The sequence below is a fragment of the Dipodomys spectabilis genome, unplaced genomic scaffold (assembly GCF_019054845.1).
Source record: "Dipodomys spectabilis isolate Male_0828 unplaced genomic scaffold, ASM1905484v1 ptg000480l, whole genome shotgun sequence".
Taxonomy (NCBI): Eukaryota; Metazoa; Chordata; class Mammalia; order Rodentia; family Heteromyidae; genus Dipodomys; species Dipodomys spectabilis.
In genome coordinates this window covers 2,866,272-2,888,380 of record NW_024871157.1, presented here as the reverse complement: position 1 = coordinate 2,888,380, position 22,109 = coordinate 2,866,272, and the positions used below count along the sequence as shown (strand labels likewise).

The window sequence follows — 22,109 nt, the reverse complement described above, 5'->3', positions numbered from 1 at the left end:
AGTACTCTAGCACTTGAGCCACAGTGCCACTTCTGGTTTTCTGGTGATTAATTGGAGATAAGAGTCTCATGGACGTGCCTGCCCTGTCTGGCTTTGAACTGTGATCCTCAGATCTCAGCCTCCTGAGCAACAAGGATTACAGGCATGAGCCACTGGTTCCCAGCTTGATTGTATTTTTAAAATGAAATACTAAACTATCAAAAAGCAATTTTGTTTCTGAGTTTTCAGCTCAATGGAGTGTGCTGGCTGGTTGGTTGTGGGACTTGAACTCGTGGCCTGGGCACTGTCCCTGAACTTTCTTGCTCAAGGCTAGTGCTCTACCACTTTGAGCCACAGCACCACCTGCAGTTTTCTGCTGGTTAATTGGGAGATAACAGTCTTTCAGACTTTCTTGTGAGGGCTGGCTTTGAATTGTGATTCTCAGATCACAGCTTCCTGAGTAGCTAAAATTCACAGGCATGAGCCACTGGTACCTTTCTTTTTTTCCTTTCCCTCTGTCACTTTCTGCTCTCCCCATCCCCACCATGAATAATGGAATTTAGATGTCTTGTTCTTAGTGATAAAGAAGGTCCTTGCTCACGATTTGTTCCCAGATGTTGATCTTCCTGCTTTATGTTATTTGAAAATCTGAAAAAGGGCTATTTTTTTCCCCCCAATTCTAGAGGATACAGTGGAGATACAGGAGCGAGTAGAGAATAGTCTTAAGTATTTACTAGAACAGTTAAAAGGTAAGTAACCCCGTGTATTCCTGAATTGTCTATGGATATTAGCAATAGGTTTGTTGTTGTTGTTCTTGGGCCGTTACTGGGCTTAAACTCAGCCTTGTGCTCTCTTGCTTTTTTGCCTATGGCTGGTGCTCTTAACACTTGAGCCTTTCTTCCATCCAGTCTGGTATTTTGCTAATTAATTAAAAATTAGAACCTTTGGATTTGTTCTCAGTGGTACCCTCGTGAGTAGTTAGGATTATTTCTTACATTTATAATCATCACTGAAATTCATGTATTGGGATATTTGGATACTTGATTATTGCTTTGGAATTTAATTTCTAGGAATGAAATTGTTTAGAATTCTAGATCTGTAAGGGTTTTTCTTCTCAAATCATCTTTTACTTTATTGCTGAGATGAAGCATGTCTGAAAAATTAAAAGATAGTCAAGAGTACAGCATCAGACATGGTGTGCTGTAAAGAGGTGTTTGCACAGTGTACTCTTGGTTATTCAGTCCTTAGTGACACAAGTTCTTACATGTCATTCACTCAGTCTTAAAGTTAATGTGTCCATGACATACCTGAAATGTCTTAGCTAATGTCTAGCCCTAGTATATATAAATTTTAAGGCAGTTATTTATATGTGAAGACTATAGACCTGTAATGAATGTGGTTTTTTTGGTTTCTTTTTTTTTTTGTCTGTTATGGGACTTGAACTCAGGGCCTGGGAACTGACCCTGAGCTTTTTTAAACTCAAGGCTAGCACTCTACCACTTTGAGCCATAGCACCATTTCTAGTTTTTTGAATAGTTAATTGGAAATAGGAGTCTCCTGGGGACTTTTTTATCCAGACTAGCTTCCAACTACGATCCTCAGATCTCAGCCTCCTGAGTAGCTAGGATTAAAGGTGTGAGCCACCAGCGCTGCGCCCAACATGTTTTTTTATTGAAAGCTACACTCTGATGTTTGATTTAAGTTGAAAAGTGAGATTAAAACAAATAAAAAGCTTTTTTTTTTTTTTAATTAGAAACAGCTGCTTTGTGGAGAGTTAATTTTATTTTATTTATTTTTTGGGAGGGGTGGGAGGAGTCCGGTCATGGGGCCTGAACTTGGGGGCCTGGACGCTGTCCCTCAGCTCTTCAGCTCAAGGCTAGCGTTCTACCACTTGAGCCACAGCGCCACTTCCGGCTTTTTTCTTTTTGCTTATGTGGTGCTGAGGAATCGAACCCAGGACCTCATGCTTGCAAGGCAAGTGCTCTACCACTGAGCCACCTTCCCAGCCCCTAAAAAGCTTTTATAATTCAGTTTATATATTGTATTCTTAAAAGTAGTATTGAATGCCAAGATGAATAAATGTATTTTTCTATTTTCAGATATCTTCAGTAAATGTAAAGGCAACCTCTTAGAAGTTAAGGATGGCAACTTGAAAACACATCCTACTCTTTTAGAAAATCTTGTCTTCTTTGTGGAGGTATGTTTTTGTTCTTTTCATGTTGTTCAGGATTCATTTTTCAACAATAAGCAGGTAATAGCTGCTTTATACCTGCAGTTTCATTTACCTAACCCAGCTCTGATTCATTAAAAAGCAGTTTAAATAATTTTTTTTTTTGGGGGGGGGTCCAGTTGTGGGGCCTGAACTCTGGGCCTGGGTACTGTCCCTCAGCTCTTCAGCTCAAGGGTAGCGCTCTACCACTTGAGCCACAGCGCCACTTCCGGCTTTTTTCTTTTTGCTTATGTGGTGCTGAGGAATCGAACCCAGGGCCTCCTAGGCAAGCACTCTACCACTGAGCCACCTTCCCAGCCCAGTTTAAATAAATTTCTAAATCAATTCCTTTTACAAATCTTAGTATTTCATTCAGGTTAGTAGGTAGAACTTTAAAGTTGCTTTGTTCATCTCAGATTCTCCAGAATTACTCTTAAGTCTAGCTGAGGAAGCAGAGAGGCAGAAAGGGTAGGGACAGTAGAGTAGGGTGCTCTTCCCATTCAGCAGCCAAGAATCAGTGAGAAAGAGAGGGAGACAGGAAGAGGTGGGACAAGTATACAGACCTTCACAGACCTGTTTTCCTCCAGTGGGGCCCCACCTCTTAGTTTCCATCTCTTTTCAATAAGGCTGTCGTTACAAATCCATCTGTGGTGTGTGAATCCACTAGTGAAAGCAACCACTTCACAGCACTGCCAGCTAGATTTTTTTAAGCCTTTAACCCATGAGCTATTTTAGGGAAGACCTCACATGCAACCCTTAACACCTACATCAACATGTGATTATAGAAGAGAGAGTGGAAATTGAGAACGGAAGTGGAAAAGATACGTAAATAAGTACCAGTTAGAATTTGTTTAATCCTTTGCCTTTAACTGCCTGATGGATAATCTTGAGTATAATCTTTAATTGATGAATTTGCAAATTTTCCTCTTTCAGACTATTTCTATTATCCTTTGGGTATCCAGTTACTGTGAGAGCATCTTGCGACCGTTCAAACTAAATTTACAAAAAAAGAAAAAGAAGAAAAAAGAAACTAGCATCATCATGGTAGTATCAGAAAATTATAAGTCACAATCTTGTTGCAGGCTGCCTGCCTTTTCTCTCTCTCCCTCCATGTTGTACAAGTCTTAAGGATCTTATAGGCATTCTTTCTCCAAGAGAGAGAGAGAGAGAGAGAGAGAGAGAGAAAGCTAGAGTGCTCATGTGTGTGTGCGCGTCTGGGGTTTGAACTCGGCCTTTGTGTGCCAGGCAAGGATTCTATCACTTGAGCCATGCCCCAGATTTTTTATTTTCATTCTTTTTCTTTTCTTTTCTTTTTTGTCGGTCATGGGGCCTTGAACTCTGGGGCTGGGTGCTGTCCCTCAGCTCTTCAGCTCAAGGCGAATGCTCTACCACTTGAGCTACAGCGCCACTTCCAGTTTTCTGGAGATAGGAGTCTCATGGTCTCTCTTGCCCGGGCTGGCTTTGAACCGTGATCCTCAGATCTCAGCCTCCTGAGTAGCTAGGATTACAGGCATGAGCCACCAGCACCCGGCTTATTTTCATTATTTTTCAAGAAGTGTCTTTGCCAGGGCTGGCCTCCATCCTATTTGTTTCCTACACTGCTGGGCCGACAGTTGCATATTATACCTCTCACGTGCATCACTGTGCCTGGCTGTGCTGTGTTGCTGTCCCAAACTGTGTCTATTTCTGGTGTTGGGTTTTTGTTTTTGCCAATCCTAGGGCTTGAATTCAGAGCCTGGACACTGTCCCTGAGCCCCTCTGTGCTCAAGGCTAGCATTCTACCACTTGAGCCACAGCGCCACTTCCGTCTTTTTCTGTTTATGTGGTACTGAGGATTGGAACCCAGGGCTTCATGCATGCTAGGCAAGCAGTCTGCCACTAAGCCACATTCCCAGCCCTATTTCTGTTGTTAATAGCATTGAATACTGGTATAATGAAGTTAGTACACATTGTGTAATGTAAACTCTGGAAATGTTTGATAATCTTTTAGCTCCCCTTTAATCTTTTTAATCCCAGCCGCCTGTCTTCACCTGTTTCCAAGACTATGTTACTGGACTTCAGACTTTAATCTCCAATGTTGTGGATCATGTTAAAGGGCTTGAAGCACATCTAATTGCACTTAAGCTTGAAGAACTTATTTTAGAAGATACTTCATTCTCTCTGGTAAGAGATATAGAAAACCAGCAATATTTTTCAGTGTATATAAATGTTGCCTTTTATCACAAGGAAAAGGTATTCTCTCCTTTGAAGACTGGAGAGTAGAAGGTAATTTGGCAGTAGTTTTTTTGGGGGGAGGTTGGTGTAGGGAAGTAGTTCCCTTTTTTTTTGGTGGGTAGTAGGCTGTGGACTCAGGGCCTGGGCACTGTCCCTGAGCCCTTTTCTCAAGGCTAACACTCTACCACTTTTTAGCCACATGACACTTTGGGTTTTCTTCTGATTGGAGATAAGAGAATCATGGACTTTCCTGCCTGGCTTGGACTCTGTCCTGAGCCTCTCTTTACTCAAGTGCTCTACCACTTAAGCCACAGCATCACTTCTGCTTTTCTGTGGTGGGGAGATGACTTTCCTGCCCCAGCCGGCTTTGAACCATGATCTTCAGATCTCAGCCTCCTAGTAGCCAGGATTATAGGCATGAGCCACTTGCATCCGGCTTGAGCTTGTTTTTGTTTTACCCTTTGACAGAAAATTCCTGTTCGAATGGCACTTGCAGTGAGTTGTTATCTGAGGAATTCTAACTTGTGAGAATGAATTTTGAGCGAGACTGCTTATTTTTTGACTGTCTTTGTAGGAAGAAAGGAAGGTTTCAAAGACTGTTCAAGGGAAGGTGAGAAGCAGTTACCTGCACTCACTCCTGGAGACAGGGGAGCTGCTGAAAAAAAGACTTGAGACCACAAAGAAGCTAAAGATTTAAGAAGGTACAATCCACAGGCCTTGATGACGACAGCTGAAAACGATGAAACCATCTTCCCAGCAAAAGCCACACTAGTTGACCATCGTTTTAATCCAGAACTTCCTCATAAAATGCATGGACTTTGATCGTGAATTAATTTTTTGAGGTATTAAATATGTACAACTGATTAAATTATTGTATATAAAGCAGAAGCAGGAGCCCTGAAGTGGGTTCAACAACTTTTTATACATGTTCATATGTATGTGGCAGCAACAAGAGACCCTCCCCCCCCACTCTCCTTCCCTCCTATCACCAGACACATCTCGGGGGAGGTGGTGTTCTACAAAAGCAGCAATGGAACTGAGGTGTAGAGCATCCACTTTGAAGCAGCTGAGTTGCCCTTCCATACTGACAGCAGGAGTTTTGCTCTGTTCCTTGAGCTGTGAGGCAGAAGGCAGTAGAGGAGGCAAGATTGGGATGGAGCCCTCCCACAGCTGCAGTCTCATTCCGAGGCTTCTCAACTCCCAACTCCCACGGAAGCCATGGCAGGTCCACTGAGGGCCTCACAGGAGGCTTGCAATTAGAGCCTGCCATTGAAAGCACCCGTCAAGATGACCACAGGTGCTCGTCTTCAGTCTAATAGTCTTGATAGCCAAGACATCCCCTATCCTAGCTTCTTTGAGAGTTAAGTCTCAGGGAGACAGGAAAAGCTGTTAATTTCCAGCTGTTTTGAGAAAGCAGTACAGGTCACTTCATAAGCCTCCTGGAGTCATCCATTTAGCGAAGATGAGAATCACTAGGCTAATGAGAAGGTGTATATAACTTACGTGGTGAGTCAGATACTTAATTCCATTGGTTTTGTGAGTCATCTGTTGCAGGTGGTTCTTATATGTGTGTATATATGCTTGAAAATAAGATATACTTTTTTAGTGTTTTTAAGTCTGGGATTTGGGAAGGAAGGAATTGTATATTATGGATTTAATCTGGGTTTTAAGTTTTAGGCTGACAAAAGAAATGATTATCTAATGGATTTGATGTTCGATTCACTTTCTTGAGGCTTTGAGACTCACACCGGGATGCTATTTACTTTACCTGCAAGTCTAGTCCCAAGACTGTGGCTCCAGAGGTTTGCCTGGTAGAAAAAGATAAAAATTGCTCTTGAAAATGTTACACAATTTTCAGTTTGACAACTTTTTTTTGGTGTTTGAATCCCTGCTTGTTTTTGGTCTTTGTTACCTGAATATTGAGTTGGTAATTCTGTAATACGAGTGAAGAAATGAATTTGATGAGGAACCGTACGCATCTGGTGGAGGATGGGTCTGGTAGATAAGAACAGCCCTTCCTACATGCTGCTCCAGTGAAATGGAGTCATTTCTAAAGCAACTAAAAGCCAGCTGGGAAAATCTTTACAGAGCCTGCATTTTGTCTTTCATCTTGACTTTCTTAAATTAACAGTTTGATATGGTGATTAAAAACTGTTTAAACTTCATGGGAACTTTTAGAAATTACTCTATGGCCTGTTAAAAATAGGACTTGTTGGAAAGCCTATATACCATTGAGTAATTATAAAATACTATTTTTGATATAAATTAGTAGACAATGTCATAGATCCATCCTAAAAGGAAGATCTTAAAAAAGATGAATTGAACATTTTGATTGTGACTCCTTTAACAACATATTTCATGATCTATGGCCTACTTCAGATGGACTGCGTGTGTATGCAGGGAGGGGTTGTATATATGGCACATGTTCTGGGAATGATGTTCCTATACAAATAGAAACGCTCTGAAATCAATCTAGCATGCACTTGGGCTGGCAGTGGTCCTAAGGGCACCGCATGACTAGTGGTCTTTAACCTTTCTCCTGCCCAGGGACATCTAGGACCTCTGCCAGTGTTACTGACACAAAACATTAGACTGGAGTTACATTCTCTTTGTTACTTGCTAATTTTCCTACTAAATGTAGCTTTTCAGTTAAGATCTGATTCTTAACATTTTGAGATAATTGTAAAAAAGAATGAAATTATGCAGAAATAGCTACCTTTTTATCTGTTCTGAAAACTCATGCACTATAAATTGTGTACAGTTAAATATATATACATATACATATATATATATATTCTTACGTGAGTAAAACCACCATCTCCCAGCAATTGTATGTCATTGCTATTTGAAGAGAATTCCCAAATAACCCAGTGCTGCTGCTGCTGTTTATGGTTTGTATAGGTTTTTTGTTTTGTTTTTGTGTGGTAAATTCATATTTAAAAAAAAAAAAGCTAAGGAAAGAAACCACAACTACTGTTTACAGACTGAAAAATGATTGCTTTTTATACTACTGAGATCCTAAGTTAAGACTCTCCATAGGAAACATTTGGTTTAAATCACATATCTCTGGATAAAAGGAAGAGACATTTTTAGTGTTCTCCACGTAATGGAAGATGTACAAATGCCTAGTTGTGTTGCCCATCAATTTTGTATATTTTCATAATTTTGTTCAAAATTGCATTATATTTTGCAATCACTTACGTTCACTCTGGATTTGTCTTTCATTTTAACTTTTAATATAAAAGGGGTTTCAGCCTTGTTATTGAAACTTCCTAATTTGATGTGATTCATTAATATAGGCAGGAAGTCTAGTCTTCCTAAGTGATACATAGGACGTCTTCAAATTGGATGGGTTTATATAAACTTTTAGATTTTAAATTGGCGCTTCTTCTCGTTTCATGTTTTAGTCTAAATGACAAAACTTAATACAATTTTGAATTGAATGCTCTATTTGCAACCAAATTATTTGTGAATTTTAAATTTTATGCTCAGGCCAACTTTTAAATTTAAAATTAGTATCTTTGTGGAACCAGTATCTGTGCTGGTTATGTTTAAATGTGTCTCTTATCAAGTTTTGAATTGTTTGCCTAAGCTACTAGGATTTTTTCTATGCAGCTCCTCTACTTTCTGTTTCCAGTGACTTAAATGTCAACCTGGCTTAACTGGCAGAAAAGCAGCAATCTAAGGATTTATTTGCCAACTCCTTGTAATTCACATTTCTTTTTTTTTTTTGGGGGGGGGGGGGTCCAGTCGTGGGGCCTGAACTCTGGGCCTGGGCTCTGTCCCTCAGCTCTTCAGCTCAAGGCTAGCGCTCTACCACTTGAGCCACATCGCCACTTCTGGCTTTTTTCTTTTTGCTTATGTGAGCAATCGAACCCAGGGCCTCAGGCATGCAAGGCAAACGCTCTACCACTGAGCCACCTTCCCAGCCCGTAATTCGCATTTCTTTGTTGGTGTACAAATCAGACATTATCATCTCTGATGCAGTTTGATGGCATTTCCAGTGGTCAGTAGAAAATATTTTTTAAACTTTAAAGTTGGACTGAATTATACCATCTAGTTGTCTAAAACTCTAAAAAGGTTATCAGTAAAACTAAGAAATACTATACCTATCTCATGAAAAGTAACTGCTGTGTTCTTTAGTGTTGAGTTTTAAGGACAAGAAGATAGGCAACATATTTAAGAGCCACAGTTAATTTACAAGAGTAGAAAATAACAAGTGGAAATCAACAGAGGCTTTCCCTTGTGCTAGAATCTGCCTTGCAGCAGGATTACCAGGAACGGGGAGTAGATACCAGCTTAAAAATCCAAAAAAGCCGAAGTATAATTCAAAGAAACCCACATGGCTCCAGCTCTTAACCAAACACAGGGACGTTTATTGGATCAGAAACTTCTCGTAGTGGATGTGGACAGTACCCTCTTTATATAGCACCAATTCCTTCCCAGGGGTCCTTTTACTGGCTGTCTGAGTGGAGCCATCAGCTTTCCCCAGATGGGCTTGAGAGATGCCCAAGCATGGTTAACGTCCAGACACACTCAGGGCTCAGGTTTAATAACACCTTTTCCAACTCCTCCCCCCCTCCATCCTACATAGGTCTCAAGGCCAACAGGTAACTCTTCCCTCCCTATCCCCAGCAAACCCTAGGAAACTGGAGCCTTTCACAGCTCCTCCTTCTCAGCCCCCTTCTTCTGGAAGGCAGTCAGGATGTTCAAGCTCTTCTGGAGTTCTTCCTTTTTCCCGTCACTCATCTTGTTCTTCTCAATCAGCTTGGTGATCCGGGTCATCTCAGAAGCTGGGAAGTCCTCACCTTGGTCTAACACCTTCCCCATGATTTTTAGATACTGCTCAGCCCACTTCTTCTCAGTCTCCTTCACACTTGAGAGGTTGTCCTGCCCCTGTTTCAAGAGGGCCTGGCGAGCCTCCATGCTGGAGGCCCTGATGAACTCTCCCGCTAGGGTATCATACACAGGTAGGCAACCAGGCATACCCAGGTAGATCCCTTGCCCTTTTAGCCAGCGCTGGATGGCTCCAACTTTTACTGCCCCACTATAGGGGACTGGGTTTTCAAAGTCCCCATCCCGGAAGAGGTAGAAAACTGGGTAGCTCTCCTTGTCTAGCTTGTATTTCTCACTCAGCTCCAAGTTCAGCTTGTCACCGTAATCTGTGAGCAGAAACCAGAGATGAGGTACAAGGGCTATATCCATCTGGGGCAGAACACTGCTCTGGGGGCTGAGTGGAGAGGACTAGTCTTAGCTGTAGAGCAGTTCAAAGTAGGTTCTGAATTCTAATTATGCCATGGATAACTATGGCATTAATCAAGTTATTTAATCTTTATCTATGGTGCCAGAAGCTGTTCTAGGTGTGAGGCCTAGATTCAGAATGTGAGAAATCCAGGTTCTTATATTCTAACGGTGAGAAGAGAGATAGTGAACAAGTAAAATGAATTGACTCATGACACAATGAAAACACTGAGAAAGCCCACTGTAGGTCATCATACAGCTTGCCTGAAAAGTACCAGCAGCCAAGCGACCTGAATGTCCCTCAAACACATGAAGATCTGGGAAGCATGTCTCAGGGAGAAAGCAGTCCAAAGCACAGAAGCTCTGTAGACTGAGTTTGGAGGACAAGAGGCTTGTACAAATGGGGGCTTGAAGCAGGTGATCATTGAGGAAGTCCCTGTGTACTTGAGACCTGGTAAGAACTTTATGCTAAAATCTGTCCTTCCTAAGAGTCAACACCAGTCCTCAAAGCTGCATTATTTCTTTTTTTTTTTTTTTTTGGGGGGGGGGGGGTCCGGTCATGGGGCCTGAACTCTGGGCCTGGGCGCTGTCCCTCAGCTCTTCAGCTCAAGGCTAGTGCTCTACCACGTGAGCCCCAGCGCCACTTCCGGCTTTTTTTTCCCTTTTTGCTTATGTGGTGCTGAGGAATTGAACCCAGGGCCTCATGCATGCAAGGCAAGCGCTCTACCACTGAGCCACCTTCCCAGCCCATTAATCCATTTCTTATACTTTGGCAAGAAGAAATGGCCCAACTGACTATTACTGGGCAAAAATGTTGATATTAATATAAGCAAGTGGGCTGTTTTTGTGTTTTTTGTTTACAGTATTGAGGATTGAACCTCAGACCTCACACTTACTAGGCAACTGTGTTACCCACTGAGCCACACCCCTGACTTTTTATATTTTGAGATAAGGTCTTGCTAGGTTTTCCTAGGATGGCCTCAAGCCATGGGATTAAAGGTGTGCACTTAGCAACAAGTTTCATGACTTAAAAAAATGGGGGTGTGGGGGAGGCACAGTGCCTCTATGAAGTGGTTCCTCCAGACTCATCACAGAGGGAAACACATAAAACACAGCACAGTGACCAGGGTGAACATTTAGCTATTGCTATTCATTATTCAAAAAGGACCAAGGGAATTGACTGAAGTCAGTTAAAATTGACTGGCTGCCCCAAAGTATGCCAGCCATCTCTACCATGACCAAGCTTTGATAAGTGCCAGCCTTGTACCGGGAAAGCAGGTCTCTAGGCCGGGAGATCACAGCTGCCAGGAAAAACACTTAGGAGTACTGGGTGAAGTTACTCCACACCCCAGGGCCAGACGGTCACTAAACTTCTAGGGCTTTAGCTTTTCAAATGGAACGTGGAGATAACCCATCTTGTTTCTCAAGCAGGGTTCAACTGAAGATGAAAAATTTGATCATACCTGTATAGCCTGTTAAGTGTTGATAATTATTATATTTATTATTAAAAGCTGTCACTATGGACTGGTCACGGTGGCTCACACCTGTAATCCTAGCTACTCTGGGGACCAAGAGGTGAAGATCATGGTTCAAAGACAGCCCGGGCAGAAAAATCTGTGATAGTGTCATCTCCAATTAACCACCAAAAAAAACGAAGTGGAGCTATGGCTCAAGTGGTAGAGCACTAGCCTTGAGCAAAACAGCCAGAGATAGCACCTAGGCCCTGAGGTTGGCACCAAAAAAAAGTCAGTGTGGTTCAGAGCTGCCCTTAGCCAGTGCACTTGAGCTAAAGCCAAATTCCAATCATTTGAGCACATCCCAGACCTGGTTTGGGTATAAATGCTAAGGTGAAGACAGAGCCAGCTATGCTGCTCCACTAAAAGGCCCCATGGCCCGGTCCTCTTCAGGGGACGCTCAAAGTTCTCACAGCACCTTGAAGGCCAGCCAAGTGGAAGGGAAAGGTTGGGGGAAGGAGACTTCAAGGCTAAGCCTCAGGTTCCAAAGGCCCAGAATCTACTTGATGAATTCTTGATGTCCACAATCCCATTAAATCCTTGGGAGTGGCTCACCTGGGAAGACCCTGGTTATTCTCCCTTGGGAGCAGGGACACCATTCCTAACTTCCTCCCTCTCTGCCCTCCCCAGTCATCCTGCTCATCCATACCTGAGATCCCCACCTCTGCCACCAAGAGATCATCACTGGAGGCCGAGTTTTCAGCCAGGCGCTTGAACTCATCCTGCTTCTCACCGTAGGGGTACTGGGTGTCGAACTTCACCAAGACGAACTTGCTTTTGGGAATGACCTGAGGGCGCATAGAGCTGAGCAAGTGGGATGTTCCGGGAACATGGGGGGCTATTTCTCTTTCCCAAGGGGCCCCTGTTTCAGAAACATTGGAAACAAGCAAGCCCGTGAAGGAGACGGGCTCTCACAAACTACTATTTACTCATTTCACCCACTGAGTCACTTAATTTCGTGACTGTCTGCTAAGCCTTGGGCACCTCAGGTGTATGTTCACACTAACTGAACATGTACAACACTATCTAGAATAGACAAAGTTGTAGGGAAGCAAAATGAGTGCCACTGTCCTCTAAAGTCCCTTTTGGAAAGTTCCAGAAGACCTTAGCATGCACTCCATTGTCTCATCACACCCGCTGTCACCCCACTGCACCAGAAATCTGACAAAGACAAACCATCTGAAAGGAGTGGACTAAGTGAACTAGGCAAGTTCAGGCAGAAAGTTGGTGAAAGACCCTTGCTGGGCCTGGACAACTGGGTCCTAAGCTGTGAAGGCCAAGATTTTCATTTCCATTGCAGTAAAATTCGCCTAAGATACACTGATTTAGTGTGCTGACAATGTTATATACCCAGTACTAGCTACTTGCAGATCACTGTCATCACCCCAATCCCTGTGGCAGCCAGGCAAGTACTCCACCTCATCCTCCCTGCGCCCATCAGCTCTATAGATTTGCTTATTGTGACAGAATCACACAATAAAGAGCCTTGAGCCTTTTGTATCTGGCTTCTTTGCCTTAGTCTAATGCTTATAAGATTTTTTTATGAGCAGGGTGCCAGTGGTGGTTCACGCCTGTCATCCTAGCTACTCAGGAGGCTGAGATCTGAGGATCATAATTTGAAGCCAGCCCAGGCAGGAACATCCATGAGACACATCTCCAATTAATCACTAGAAAACTGGAAGTGGCATGTGGCCCAAGTGGTAGAGTACTAGCCTTGAGCTAAAGAGCTGAGGGACAGCACCCAGGCCCAGAGTTCCAGCCCCATGACCAACAAAAATAAATAATAAATAATATTTTGGGATGGGGAGGCTAGTGAACTTTTCTGCCTAGGATGGCCTTGAACTGCCATCTTCCAGAGCTCAGCTTCTGAGTAGCTAGGATTACAGGTGTTAAATCATTAGTGCCTGGCTAGAATTTCATACCTCTTCAGGGCTGAATAGAAACAATGTATTGGACTGGGAATGTGGCTTAGTGGTGGACTGCTTGCCTAGCATTCATGAAGCCCTGGGTTTGATTCCTCAGTACCACATACACAGAAAAGGCCAGAAGTGGTTCTGTTGCTCAAATGGTAGAGTGCTAGCCATGAGCAAAAGGAAAGTGCTCAGGCCCTGAGTTCAAGTCCCAGGACTGCCCCCCGCCAAAAAAAGAAAACATATATAGGTTGACAAATACTCGTGGTGGTTTCTACTTCGGGGACTCCTGTAGATGGTACTTTAGTTAGAAACACTGCTTTCTTCTCCTCCCATAACTTTTTGTTTTCTATTCTAGTGATCACCATTGTCAGTTTTTCAGCTTTTCAGCATAGGCAGTCACTACCCATAATTATGTCAAGATGACATAATTCCAGCAGAAACCAAAGAACCTAAATTAATGTTTTTTTTGGTCCCTACTTGTATATTGATGTCCATCTGGCTTTAGGTTTTGGAGACTATTAACAATGCCTAGACATGCAAGGTGGAGAAGCCTCCAGAAAAAGCTGTGAGTGGTCACTAACACCCAAAAGCCTGAGTTTTAGGGGCTGAAAAAGCAGGTAGTCTTAAAATATAAACCAGATCACATCCCTGTGGCTCAACTGGCCTTGTTTCAGTGCAGTGCGCTGTACCCCCGCTTGCTATGCTGGCTGGAATTCTCTGCCTAGGCCACCTCTTTCTCAGACAAGCCTCGGTTCAAATGTCGCCTTCTAACAGTCTACCAATCATCTAATATTCCATCATTCCTTTCATAGCTTCCATCCTGATGATGTCTCTTCTTCACTGCATTTATCACTCTGAAATTTCCACTGGCTTGCTTCTATCCTCTCCACCAGGACAGATGCTGGTGAGAATACAGCCATTCTATGGCCTAGGTTCTGTCTCCCTAGGGCCCCATCATGTCTGGAAACGTATGATGAATGAACAGAACTCTGGTCATCTTTGGAAGCAGGTGCTACGATCTAGAGGTAGGAGTGGGGAGGGTGAAAATGCTTTAAAAAAAAACCCAAAAACTTTAGAGCTGGGAAGGTGGCTCAATGGTAGAGTGCTTGCCTTGCACGCATGAGGCCCTGGGTTCGATTCCTCAGCACCACAAAAGCAGAAAAAGCTGGAAATGACACTGTGGCTCATGTGGTAGGGCGCTAGCCTTGAGCTGAAGAGCTGAGGGACAGTGCCCAGGCCCAGAGTTCAGGCCCCATGACCCACAAAAAACAAAACAAAACAAAAAAAAACATATCTGTCTCCCTGCACAAATACCTGCCTACACTCGAGCTGGGGACATAGCTCAGTGGTTTGTGGTTGCCAGCATACATGAGGCCCTGGGTTGGACCTCCCCCCACCTCCCACATTGCAAAATAAAAAGGGGAGGGGGAGGACAAAATTAATAATCATACAGTAATCTAATACCACTACAACTGAAAATGTTTATGTTCAACATTCTTAGCTAACAAGGATAAAGCAGTGGTTTTGAATAAGAAATACTTGCATGAAGAACTTTCTATTCTATGCAGTCTGTATTTAACTGCTTTAGAAATCACTCTTCTCTCATCCTTGAGGTAACTGTGGTACTTTACCTACAAGCAAACAACTTCCTTCTTCAAAGCAGAGACTATTTTTGGACTCACTTTTTTCATTTATTTATCTAGAGAGGTCTCACTATGGACCCCATGTTGGCTATAAATTTGGTATGTAACTCAAGATGCTCTGGGAATATGGGGTGCTGGTGTCTTATGCCTAGCTACTGAGGAGGCTGAGATTTGAGGACTGCGGTTCAAAGCCAGCCTGGGCAGCAAAGTCTCAATGATTTTATCTCCAATTAACCACTCAAAAACCAGAAGTAGAGCTGTGACTCCAAGTGGCAGAACGCTAGCCTTGAACAAAAGAGCTCAGGGACAGCACCTAAGGGTCTTAGTTCAATCCCCACAACTGACAAAAAAATGTTGCAAAGGGTCCATTATGGACTAGACCATTATGGACCATTCCAAGAGAATACAATAGTGGACAAAATAGACAAGGTCTTATTTAAAGGAGTGGACATTTCACTGTTTGTAAGGGTAACAACAACAAAAAGGTATTAGAAACCCCTAAAAGGCAAAGCATAGAACAAGGCTGCTGGACAAAACCGCAGTGTTCGAGGGCTGGGAAGGTGGCTCAGTAGTAGAATGCTTGCCTAGAATTCATGAAGCCCTGGGTTCGATTCCTCAGCACCACATAAGCAAAAAGAAAAAAGCTGGAGGTGATGCTGTGGCTCAAGTGGTAGAGCGCTAGCCTTGAGCTGAAGAGCTGAGGGACAGTGCCCAGGCCCAGAGTCTAGGCCCCACAACTGGACACCCCCCCCCAAAAAAAAAAAAAAAGAAAAAAGAAAAAAACCCTGCGGTGTTCGACAGTGAAGAGAGTGCCATTTTGCAAGAGACTGGAGAAAAAACCTACTCATTCATTTCACCAATTGTTTTTATTGAACTTCTCACACACCTGCTGTGTGCATGGTCAGCAACAAAAGCAACCCGGTGCTTCACAGGTATGTAATAAGCTAGTTTCGAGACAAATGATAAAATTGGGAAGGAAAAAACAATCAGTTAAAGTACCCTACTGAAAAAACAATGCCTAACCCTTTGGCCTAGGAGTGTCCAAAACCTAGGGTTTGAGGAAGTAACATTTAACCTAAGCCTCAAAGAGAAGTAACTGGCTTTTCAATCCTGGGGAGTTGGGGGAGTTCCAGTCACAAGGATCAGCTAGTGCACTGGCAGTAAGAAACTAGGAGTATTTGAAGGACAGAAGGAAGGTTTGTATGGCTGGGGCAGAGGGGGATATGGGGCAGATCATCTAAGACTTGCTTTCAGGTGGAAACAGGTCAGCTCAGTGCAGAAGCTAGTCTGACAGCCTAGGTCAGGGTGATAGCAGTAAAAATGGAACCACACACTGATGAGGAAATACTGGTAAGTCTCATGGTACAATGTCTCTCTCTGTCACACTTTGATTGTGATGAACCTGTTATACCTAGCCTGGGAAATTACTGGAACAAGTGCCCAGACCTATCATAAGCGAAGATTTCGACCACTGGAGAGACATATTTAGAATGCCACTTCTTGGTATCACTTCCCCCCAACGACTACAAAATAAGAAACTTTTAACTATCTCAACAAGTAGCTTGCCTAGTTACAGGAAGTTAAAGGCGGCTCGTGGCTGTAGACAGATAGAAGAGGAGGGGTTTTTACATTCAGCCTTCAATATCTCCACTCTCTTGTTGACCCAGACCAGGATCCCACAATTTAAGAAAGGGGAATGGGAATGGTGGCAGGATGTCCCAAACCCAGGATGTTCCCTTAAAAAGAGTGGTGTGTGTGAGGGGGGGGGGGGGGGTAGGTCGTGGGGCTTGAACTCGGCTTGGGCGCCGTCTCTTAGCTCTTTCACTGGCCTTGAACTCTACCACTTGGGCCACAGCGCCACGTCCGGCTTTCTAGTGGCTTACTGGAGGTAAGTCTCATGGACTTTTCTGCCTGGGCTGGCTTCGAACCGTGATCCTCAGATCTCAGCCTCCTGAGCAGCTGGGACAACAGGTGTGCGCGACCGGAGCCGGGCCTGGAGCTTTTTTTTTTTTTTTTTTGGCGGTGGTGGTACTGGGATTTGAACTCAGGACCTCGCCCTTCCTAGGCAGACATTCTATCGCTTGGGCCCCAAACCCCGTCCGTGGGGCTTACTCTAAACGGCTGCGCTTTTTCAGGGAGATGGGTGCGGCTGACGGAGGGCAGAGCAGGCTGCAGCCCCGTCCCCGGGCAGAGCGAGCGCCCCGCGCGCGGAGCGCCGAGGTGCGGACCTCGCTCGGGGATTGGGCCGCGCCCGGCCCCGGCCCCACCGGCAAAGGAGAGGCGGGCACACGGCTCCCACCGCTGCACCTCCGCGACTCTCCGCGGCCGCGAGGAGCCGGGGGGCCCCGGACTGTACGGGGCCTACAGGATGGCGGGAAGCGCTGACGTGGTCGCGCGGTCGCCGCGTCCTCCCAGCCCTCGGTGCCCAACGTCTCCCCCCACCCGCCCCCGGGCTCGCGGTCCCACGGGTCCCCGCCCCACTCGGGCGGCACCTGCGCGCTACGTCCCGGCCCCCGTTACCTTATAGAAAGTGATCGTGTCCAGGGGAAGGGCGCCCTTGGTGTGCAGGCCGTTGCCGCCCTGCGGAGCGGAGAGGACGAGGAGTCCCAAGAGGAGGGGATGCAGTGGAGAGAGAAGGGCGGCGCGGGTCATGGCGGCAGCCACAACGCCGGATTCCGGGAGCCGGTGGTGGGAAACCTGTAGCGAGGACGCGCGGAGCCGGCAGACACGTGACTGGAAGGGCGGGGCCACGCGTGCGCACTCGGACATCTGGGCAAGCACGAGCACGTCTAGGGGGGGAGGGGGGGCCTCCTGACGGGACGGGGAAGTGGAACCGGTTGCGCACGCGCTCTTGGAGATGCTCGCGCGGGCTACCGGCGACGGCGGATCACGTGAGCTAGGGAGGGTGAAGGTAGACTGTCGCGCACGCGCAGTCGGCTAGTTTCGCCTCGGTTGGCCGGGTTGGCGGCGCCTCGTGAGAGGAGGCGCGAAGAGCGCGATCTGGGTCACGTGAGCAAGGGAGGCGGGGCGAAGTGAGCCTGCCGCGCACGCGCAGGCGCCCAGGCTTCCCTCGCGGGCGGTCGCGTGAGGAGAGGCGCAAAGCGCGTGTGCGACGAAGCTTTGGGAGTTCCTTCGCTGAGTTTCCTAGCTCTCTTCCCTCTCCTTGGAAGGCGACTAGGCCGACCATCATGCCGGGCTGCCTGTGGTCCGTCTGGAAGTCGGTTGGAACCCGTTATTACTGTGCTGTTTTCCTCAGCCCGCCCCGTGAGCCTCAGTGGAGGCGCCGCGGCCTGGTCAGGCCTCGGACCCTCCCCTCTCCTGGGCCGGTCTGCCCGGGGAGAGGCCTGTTGCCCGAGTGCGGCCCCGGGCAGGCAATGAGTGTCTCACTCGGAGAAACGCAGGCTGAAAACCTGCCCACCTGGGTTCTGGGCTCCAGGAAACTTGACAGACTTCATTCAGTACGGCTTTCAGCCAGGCGCTGTGGTGCAAGCTTGCGATCCCAGCACGCTGGACATTGAGCCCGGCCCTGCGTCAAACATGTTATGCCGCGTCGTGGTTTTGCCTGTGGGAAGTCAGCATAGAGGTGAGCAAGACTCTGCTGAAGGAACTCTTGTTGGAAAAGGAGACATAGGAATGATAATATAACCAGTACCTCATATTGCCCGCTGGTACTAGGGCTTGAACTCAGCCTGCGTACTGTCCCTGAGTTTAGTTTAGTTTTGTTTTGTTTTTTCTTAAGGTTAGTGCCCTACAACTTGAACCACAACTCCACTTCTGGATTTTTGGTGGTTAATTGGAGGTAAGAGTCTCACAAAGCCGGAAGTGGCGCTGTGGCTCAAGTGGTAGAGCGCTAGCCTTGAGCTGAAGAGCTGAGGGACAGCGCCCAGGCCCAGAGTTCAGGCCCCATGACCGACACACACACCATACACACACACAAAGAGTCTCACAGACTTTCCTATCTTGGCTGGTTTCAAACTGTGATGCTCCAATCTCAGCTTCCTGAATAACCAGGATTACAGATGTGAGCTACTGGTGCACAACAGTCCGACTGAGTTTGAATGTTGTGTCCACTTGGTAACTCTGGTCTTAGAGGAAGGACAGCTGTTTGTGGGTGGGTGGGTTGAAATCTTAGGATTTGAATTCAGTGCTTTAGGCAAGTGCCCTACCACTTGAGTCACATTTCCATCCCTTTTTGCTTTACTTTAAAATTTCAGATAGATTTTCATGCTTTTTGCTTGGGGACAGCCTCAGATAGAAATCCTTTTGCCTAAGCAGATTCCAACTTGAGAATTGACAATTGTTAATTAGCTTCTTCATTTGTGAAAACAGGAATAATACTAATTTTTGTTGTAATTGTTCAAGACCCGGTCTCAAACTCAGTTTCTAACGCTTTACAACCATTGGCAAGCACCCTACCACCTGAGCCATGCCTCCAACCCCAATACTACTACTTATTAACTCATAAGCTGTATAAAGGATTAAAATGGCCAGGATAGATTTTTTTTTTGTCGGTCGTGGGCACTGTCCCTCAGCTCAAGGCGAGCGCTCTACCACTTGAGCCACAGCGTCACTGCCGGTTTTCTAGTGGTTTATTGGAGATAAGAGTCTCATGGAGTTTCCTGCTGGGGCTGGCTTTGAACCGCCATCCTCAGATCTCAGCCTCCTGAGTAGCTAGGATTACAGGTGTGAGCCACTGGCACCTGGCTGTCAAGGATAGATCTTTACACATAGAAAGCACTTGAAAATTTACGTCAATTATTTTTAGAAATCTTTAATTTTTAGAAGCATTTGTTTAAATATTTTACCACACTAGTATCTTCCTTTATATCTATTTGAGTTACATGCTCCTGGTAGAAGTTTAATGATGCTGGGTGCCAGTGGCTCACCCTGTCATTCTAGCTATTCAAGAAGGCTGAGATCTGAGGATGGAGGTTCAAAGCCAACCAGGGCAGCAAAGGATCCCTATGACTCTTACCTCCAATTGATCAGCAAAAAGCCTTAAGGGATAGTACCTAGGCTCTGAGTCCAAGCCCCAGGACCGGCATTCCCCCCAATTTTTTTTTTAATGAAGGGGCCAATTTCAATGGATGTGTAATATATATTGTACCCATTACATTAAATGAAAGCTCAGATGTATTTGTACTTTTTTAGGAGTTTTTTTTTGCTACAAAAGGGAAAACAAAGTAAGTACCACCTGCTTCATTGTGTGAGTTTGGGCTAGAAAAAGGAAGAGGGCACGAGTTTCCAAAGATACTCCAAATGGAAAAATGCTTAATATACTGAAGGCAGGGTTTAATTTGAATCTCTAAATGTTGGAAGGTAGCATGCTCGTATTAGAAGGAATGTTAAAGAGAAAAGTTCTCTCAGATTGAGTATGTTGTCAAGAACAGCCCAAGTTTGGTATAGCTATTCTCTGAACAATTTGAGATTTGTTCTTAGACAAGAGTCTTTTGTCCAAAAACATTTTTTGGGGGGGGGGGGAGAGGAATCCGGTCGTGGGGCCTGAACTCTGGGCCTGGGCGCTGTTCCTCAGCTCAAGATTAGCGCTCTACCACTTGAGCCACAGCGCCACTTCCGGCTTTTTTCTTTTTGCTTATGTGGTGCTGAGGAATTGAACCCAGGGCCTCATGCATGCAAGGCAAGTGCTCTACCACTGAGCCACCTTCCCAGCCCCTCCAAAAGCGTTTCTTATCACTTGATGATGGTTATTACTATCCCCACCCTTATTAAGTAGACATATAATTCCCCAAGACCTTTTGCTGGAGATTTTTGATATCCTAGTATTTTTATATTATTATTAAGAAGTTGTACAAAGAAGTTCCAACTCCATAAGTCAGGTTATGAATACAGTGCATCTTGATCAACGTCACCTCTTCCATCATTTCCTAGGACTTGAATTTTAGCTTAAAGTTATTAAAACAATCTTTTTATTTAATAATGCCTGATATTCCACTCCAGAGTATTATCTTAACCTGACAGGAATATCATGTTTTAAGTTATTCCAGCCATACAAATGACCCAATTTATATCATTAAGAAATATTTGGAACCTGTAACTGGTGGCTCATGTCTGTAATCCTAGCTACTCTGGAGACTGATATCTGAGGACCATGGTTGAAAGTCAGCCTAGACAGAAATGTCCACGAGACTTTTATCTCTAAAAAATACTCAGAAAAAGCTGGAAATGGTGCTGTGGCTCAAGTGGTAGAGGGCTAACCTTGAGCACAAAGAGGCTCAGAGACACTGTCCAGTGTCCAGACTCTGAGTTCAAGCCCCCTGACTGACAAAAAATATTTGGGAGGTGGAGTGTGGCTCAGTGCAAGCATGAGGCTTTGAGTTCAAACGGCAGTACAGTCACAGTTTTGGGGGGTTGGGGTTATTGCTCAGTCAGATAGAGTATATGCTTGGTATTTTTGCAGCCCTAGGTTCAATCCTTAGCACCAAACATTTGCAGAATATGAAAGTATGGTTAAAGATCAATGAAGACTTACATGAATGCCCTTTCTTGCTTTCTCTTTCCTACAGTATCTTTTTGTTGGAATCTTACTAGTCTTTTGAAATCCTGTTTACATGACACTGTTTTCATTGTTGCTATATGCAGATAGTTTGAGTTTTTGGCTTTCTAGCTCTTTCCCTAATATATTATGAGCTCCTGAAGACTAGAAATGTATCTTACTTACCTTTAAATCTCCTAAAGCACTCTGCTTCCCAGAATACTGATACTTAGGTATAAATATTTTTAAAATGAATAGTGTAATTTAGTAACATTTTTGTTGGAAATTTTGGATTCATGGTATTTAAGTAGATGTTAATATTTAATATGATAAGCATGAATAACCTCCCCTTTCCTAAATTTTTACTGTTATTACTAAAACTTTATTAGTTGAATATGCAATCTCTCTTTCCCTTCACTGCTTCTGAAGTCTCAAAACAGAGACAAGTTTCAAGCAAATCTCCCTTCTACTCCATTTCTTTCTTTCTTTGGTTTTTGTGTTCCATCTCTTTTACAGCTTTATCTTTTACTATAACTCATTTTCTCTGTTTTCTCTTCATTCTTCCTGCTTGTAGTACCTTTCAACAATTTTTAATACTTCTTGGTAACTTTATTTTCTTGTCACCTGCTCTTTCTGTTTTTGGACTTTCTCTTTGGCTTTGCCCTCAAGGTACCAAACAATATAAGATTAGATAGGGAGGAGTCCAGCTGGGGAAAAGTCCAACTACCTGTTGGCAGCTTTGGGATGAGAAATTGGCTGCTTGAGGGGATTTTGGGACAGAAGTCCCTGTGGCCTTCCTGGGAGAGGCCAGCACCCAGGAGGACAAATGGGACTCTGAGGTGAAAAGCTATTCCTAGCTCCTCTTTCTACCTCTCTGTTCTGTATTTTTTTTTTTTAGGGTCG

General features: G+C 44.7%; 2 protein-coding genes across 2 annotated transcripts in view; one reads left to right on the top strand and one right to left on the bottom strand.

Annotated features, from left to right (window-relative positions):
- The window catches only part of Naa25 (N-alpha-acetyltransferase 25, NatB auxiliary subunit), a 46,043-nt gene extending 39,470 nt beyond the window's left edge, over nt 1-6,573 (top strand). The window contains exons 20-24 of the mRNA XM_042669007.1: nt 663-728; nt 2,079-2,176; nt 3,122-3,232; nt 4,205-4,351; nt 4,977-6,573. Coding sequence (XP_042524941.1) covers nt 663-728; nt 2,079-2,176; nt 3,122-3,232; nt 4,205-4,351; nt 4,977-5,099 — 545 coding nt within the window. The 3' untranslated portion in view covers nt 5,100-6,573. The remainder of the gene's footprint in view (nt 1-662; nt 729-2,078; nt 2,177-3,121; nt 3,233-4,204; nt 4,352-4,976) is intronic.
- Nucleotides 6,574-8,757: 2,184 nt separating this feature from the next.
- Erp29 (endoplasmic reticulum protein 29) lies at nt 8,758-17,482 on the bottom strand. Its single transcript, XM_042668956.1, has 3 exons — nt 17,234-17,482; nt 11,807-11,945; nt 8,758-9,564 (listed from the first exon to the last, which is right to left on the bottom strand). Exons 1-3 carry the CDS (start codon nt 17,480-17,482, stop codon nt 9,062-9,064), a joined length of 891 nt encoding a protein of 296 aa, XP_042524890.1. The 3' UTR covers nt 8,758-9,061.
- Between the last annotated feature and the right edge of the window lie 4,627 nt (nt 17,483-22,109).

What these genes read in the sequence shown, in the direction of transcription:
- Erp29 (XM_042668956.1), bottom strand. Translation starts at nt 17,482, where the DNA reads ATGTCCGAGTGCGCACGCGTGGCCCCGCCCTTCCAGTCACGTGTCTGC. An exon ending in ACACGATCACTTTCTATAAG is followed by an intron (nt 11,946 to 17,233) that starts GTAACGGGGGCC and finishes ATGCGCCCTCAG; the next exon opens with GTCATTCCCAAAAGCAAGTT. An exon ending in GGCAGAGGTGGGGATCTCAG is followed by an intron (nt 9,565 to 11,806) that starts GTATGGATGAGC and finishes TTCTGCTCACAG; the next exon opens with ATTACGGTGACAAGCTGAAC.